Source organism: Montipora foliosa, chromosome 1, assembly GCF_036669935.1.
Source record: "Montipora foliosa isolate CH-2021 chromosome 1, ASM3666993v2, whole genome shotgun sequence".
NCBI lineage: Eukaryota > Metazoa > Cnidaria > Anthozoa > Scleractinia > Acroporidae > Montipora > Montipora foliosa.
The window spans coordinates 18383000-18387999 of NC_090869.1; the positions used below are offsets into that span (position 1 = coordinate 18383000).

At 40.9% G+C, this 5000-nt stretch overlaps 1 protein-coding gene across 1 annotated transcript; it reads right to left on the bottom strand.

The window, feature by feature from the left end:
- Window positions 1–2050: 2050 nt before the first annotated feature.
- Window positions 2051–4487, bottom strand: LOC138010708 (neurexin-4-like). Its single transcript, XM_068857686.1, has 3 exons — window positions 4476–4487; window positions 3329–3443; window positions 2051–2841 (listed from the first exon to the last, which is right to left on the bottom strand). Exons 1-3 carry the CDS (start codon window positions 4485–4487, stop codon window positions 2234–2236), a joined length of 735 nt encoding a protein of 244 aa, XP_068713787.1. The 3' UTR covers window positions 2051–2233.
- Between the last annotated feature and the right edge of the window lie 513 nt (window positions 4488–5000).

The following is a 5000-nucleotide window of genomic DNA, read 5'->3' on the forward strand; positions in this document are numbered from 1 at the left end:
ATAGACTCGCGAGATCATGCTGTTGCATAGCATTTGAATTTCCCGAGAGTGTAATAAACTTCCTCAAGTGGAGTGACGTCTCCAAACCTGAGCTGTTTAATTGGAAGATTTTTCTTGTCAGTCATTCTTATCACAGTTGCAACCATAGCTGGGGTCTGCGCATGAGTTGGTCATTCCGCAGGCACATTTGTCATTACCAGATGCTCCCCCAAATGCGTCATGTTCTTCGAGTCACGTGACACCTGCTATCCACCTAAACTTTTTTTGCGAAAAATCATGGAACCATGACACTCGTACTTGATAAACTGTTCACAATGTGAGGAGATATTCTTGAGAATCGCCAGCTGAGACAGACTCGTCCCGTTGTAGTTAATGTCACGTGAGTAACAACCAGCTGGTGCACATCCCTGGACATGCGTTCTGCTTTCACTGTCGTGACTGATGATTGTCACGCCAACTCCATTCTTTACAGTCATGCCGCAGGTTACCTCAAATGGTGCCAAGCCTCCTTCACCGTCAGGGTCAATGACGTAATCTCCACTCCTCAAGATTTGGCGTGTCCTTTACAGAGAAAAACGGACTTGACTTCAGACTTAGTCGAGAATCAAGCGACAACGGAGGGCACCAATGGGCCATCAGACGAACCGCAACCTGAAAATGAAGGGAGTGCTGGAAATGATGAAACTGAACAGCCAGAGGGGGAGGACATTGCTGAGCAGGACGTGCGGACTCGACCGCAGCGTCAGAGGAGGCCGTCGCAGATCCTGGCTTAACAACTCCCTGGGAAATCCACAGTACCAGTGTGTTGAACCAGTAGTCAGCAGTTAGTTTGTTAACTCCATCCAAGCCCCAGAGACGGCAGCTATTCACCGTGGAGCGCCCTTTTCTTTCTGCGTATGGCCATGCTGCTTACAACTTGCCCACTACTAGAGGGCATGAGAGGAACTTCATCTAAGATCTGAAGATTCCAGATAAAGGCGCAAAACGCTAGAAAGAGACAAAGATTAAGCAACATCTACAGCATAGGTGTCGAGAACTCTGATAAATAGTTTTGTAATATTTTGAAGAACACTTTCATTTTGGTGGGGAAGTGTGTAGGCTGCGTGACATGTTATTGTTGAGTGTGTGACTGTAAGCTCAGGATCCGCAATGTATGCTACGAAATGTAGAGAGTAAAAACCAATATGCTCGGAGAGTAGTTAAAAGTACGGAGCTGGTGCTTTAATAAACCGTTTTTCTGATTTGAGTGTGTAACACTTTGACAAGCAACGAACTAAAAACACTCTTCACTTTAGACTACTTTGGAATATCTGAAACACAGTAAGTGTAAATTTTATTTTAAAAAATTGTCGGTTGGGCGATTTTAAACCAGTGTTTATTGCTTTCATCGCCCCACTCCATTTGTGCGAAATAAATTTGTCTATCAAACACTACCACGAAAAAAACTTCAGTACCTACGAAATAAACGAACTACAGCATGGAAAATGCTTTGTACGATTTTTATTCACTTGTTATTTCGTATCAGAAAACGAACGAGAGAGTGCAGCGAACGAGTGATTTTTCTGATACTACTCAACTCGTAAAAAAAAATCGTACGCGCGCATTTTCCATGAAGTAATCTCTATAAACTCATTGGAAGAAAAAAACATCTGGCACATTTCATTTGCTTAATAGATGGCTTATCGGTTAATACAGAGGAGACGTAATCTCGGACGTCTAATCATGGTAGAGGGTTCGAATCTTTGGAGAGGACTACAATAACTTCTTCTCGGGATTTGCCTCAGCAGACAAAGTCCCTTGCGGGGGCAATAAAGAATTCTAATGAGGAGTGTTTTATCCAGTATAAGCTCATGTACGTGTCGTTTTATCGGTCTTTTAAGTAAGAGGCAGTTAGGCTCATGTTTTTGAATTTCAGTAAAATTTTCATTTGATGATTCTAGAAGATTTCAATTTAGTGTTGGTTTACTGAGATGCGAATAGCTGAGAAATGAAACGAAACTTCATCTTATAGCGGAGAATACTTCCTTTAAAGATTTAAGATTTATATTTTATATTTTCTGTTGTTCTACAGTTTTTTTGAGAATAACACTATGTTCCATCTAACTTTATCAGCATCTTCGTGGCATGAATTTAACTAAAATGACGTGCGTGATACAGTTGTAACAGATACTAAAATAAGATCTCTCGAGATCATGCTGTTCCATAGCATTTGAATTTTCCGAGTGTCTTGAGATCATTCTATTTCATAGCATTTGAATTTTCCGAGTTTGTGGTAACCTTCCTCTCTGGTGTGTCCAGTATCTCCAAACCTGAGCTGTTTTACTGGAAGCTTTGTCTTGTCAGTGAGGAGACCGCTGTCTTCACACCAGACCATGTCATTCTTATCACAGTTACAACCAAAGCTGGAGTTTGCGCATGAGTTGGTCATTCCGCAGGCACATTTGCCATTACCAGATGCTCCACCCCAATAAAACATCTTTTTTAAGTTACGCGACACCCACCATCCTCCTCTACCTTTGCGGCGAAAAATCAAAGCATGAAGACACTCATACTTGATAAACCGTTCACAGTGTGAGGAGACTCTGGTGAGCATCGCCAGCTGAGACAAACTTGTTCCAGTGTACTGAATGTTACGTGAGTAACTACCACCTGATTCATATCCGTTGACATGCGTTCTCTCCTCACTGTCGTGACTGATCATTGTCACGCCGACTCCGTTCTTGTCAGTCATGTTGCAGGTGACTTTAAATGGCGTTAAGTTTCCTTTGCCATCAGGATCGATGATGTAAACTCCACTCTCTGCTGCAGGAACCATTCGTTTCAATTGGCTGCACAATTTTGCTGAAGAGGAAATCATAATATACCAAACTGAGACTTGTCAGACACCCTCGCCCGGGGACTTCGTGGTTTTTACTCCGTAAGGTCAAACAACACAAAAAGAGGCTCATGGAGGCATCTGTTGATTACAGAAACTACGAACTGCTTCACCCAATGTAGATAGCAGTTTCAGTAAGTTGTGAACAAGTCCGAGCCTCAACAGATGGATACTATTCACAAGAAAAATTACAACTGAGACGGAAATTTCTTTAGCTTCCAATGCTAGTCATCATGATCTTGTCACTGCCAGCATCGAGCACTTAAACATTCGAGTTTGGCTATTTGCAAAACTAAGAAAGAAAGTAACAAAAGAAAAAAAATATTTGTAACGGAAGAAAGCAATTTTGTTATATCTGTGGTTACGTGATAAATTTAAAAGCAGATTTCCAACATCTGCGTTATTAAGCGTTTCAGTTTGCTTTCATATTAAAATCAGCGTTTTGTAAATTACCCTCGCAATGAATTCCCGCAAAGGAACTATTGGTACAAAGGCATCGACATCCTTTACTAGTAAATCCGGCTTGATATGTTCCACCATTCAGACACGGGCTGCTGCTGCAGAGATTCTGAAACAAAAGACCAATGCTACTGGTAAGAAACCCTGGATATATTTAAACTGCTTCAGTCGGTCATGATACCGCAAAACGAAACTGAAGAATGGGTGACTGAATGTTTGTTGATTGGTTTAGAGTATACGTTGAAGAGTGAGAGGACTCGATAACGAAGTGCTATTTTGGGAAGTCAAGATTTGAAAGGGACATTTATAGGATTTGCCCATGTTTTGTGAGATGACAAAACTAACGTCAGATTTGAATTACTGCGGTATGTTGGCGTATGTTTTTTAAAACAAACAAAGCTCCAGGATCGATTTTGCGAATTGTTCAAACCGAAGTGCCAAACATCGAAGAAAACAATATCGGAATTTAGTATATACTAAAATACTCTGGATAGCGTTGAAGGCACGCTCTGATTGGCTACTCAAACTACGAATATCCTCTGCTATTCATCTTCAAGCACCTTGATCTGGATTTCCGCCCGAAAATGTTGTAATCATCGTTGCAGGGATAAACGAGCTATATTATTTCATTGTTTTTGTATATATTAAAACAACTATTCAGCTCAGTGTCGGTGGCTATCTGCCACTAGCCACCTCCGGTCCACTTCGGGGAATAGTTGGTAACTATTCAAGTTCTGATAGTTAATGTGATGGAAAATGTTTAGGCCGGACGGTAAACGAACGAGAAGAGATTTTGATCTGCCAGTGACACGGGCATTATCGGAAAAAAATCTGAGTACTCATACAGGAGTCGAAACGATGAGCATTCGATAGCATGAACCTAGTTTAATTGCCTCACTCTCACGAGCCTCCTGTAGCTCAGCGGTAGAGCATCCGAACTAGTAATCAGAAAGTGGTAGGGTCGGCTCGATTTTTCCGAGTACATGTATGTCTGTGTCACTGACAGATTAATCTATCTTCTCTTATTAAAGTTAACGTTATATTTCCATTTAATAGAGTAGGGTTCGAAATCTTTAATTTCTCATCCATGTTTAACACATCTTAACTAAACTGAAAAATGTGTCATCTAACCATTTTTTACCTTGATTTCCATGTAAGTGTGACCTTCTATGCTACTCAGGACCTGTCCGCACTGGCGTATGCCTTACAAAAGTCAACAAACACAATGGATACTTTCTTTCCCGAGGCCTTCATGCAGTTCTTCGAATGGATTTCATCGGTCAGCGGTCGGAGAGAAAAGATGGGTAGGTACGTCATGTATGGGGAATTATTATGTACCCAATACATATTATATCATTACATACATATTATGTCCTGGAGGTACACAACGTAATCATACACAGCTAACATACCTAGACACAGCTATACACAGCTATACACAGCTATAAAGGGTTATATACAGCTATACACAGCTATATACACGCTATACACAGATATACACAGCTATACACAGCTGTACGCCGCTATAAAGAGCTGTACACAGCTATAAAGGGCTATACACACATATACATAGCTATACACAGCTATACAGACATACAGGGCTATACACATTTATACATACCTATATAGGGCTATACAAACATATACACAGGTATACATACCTATA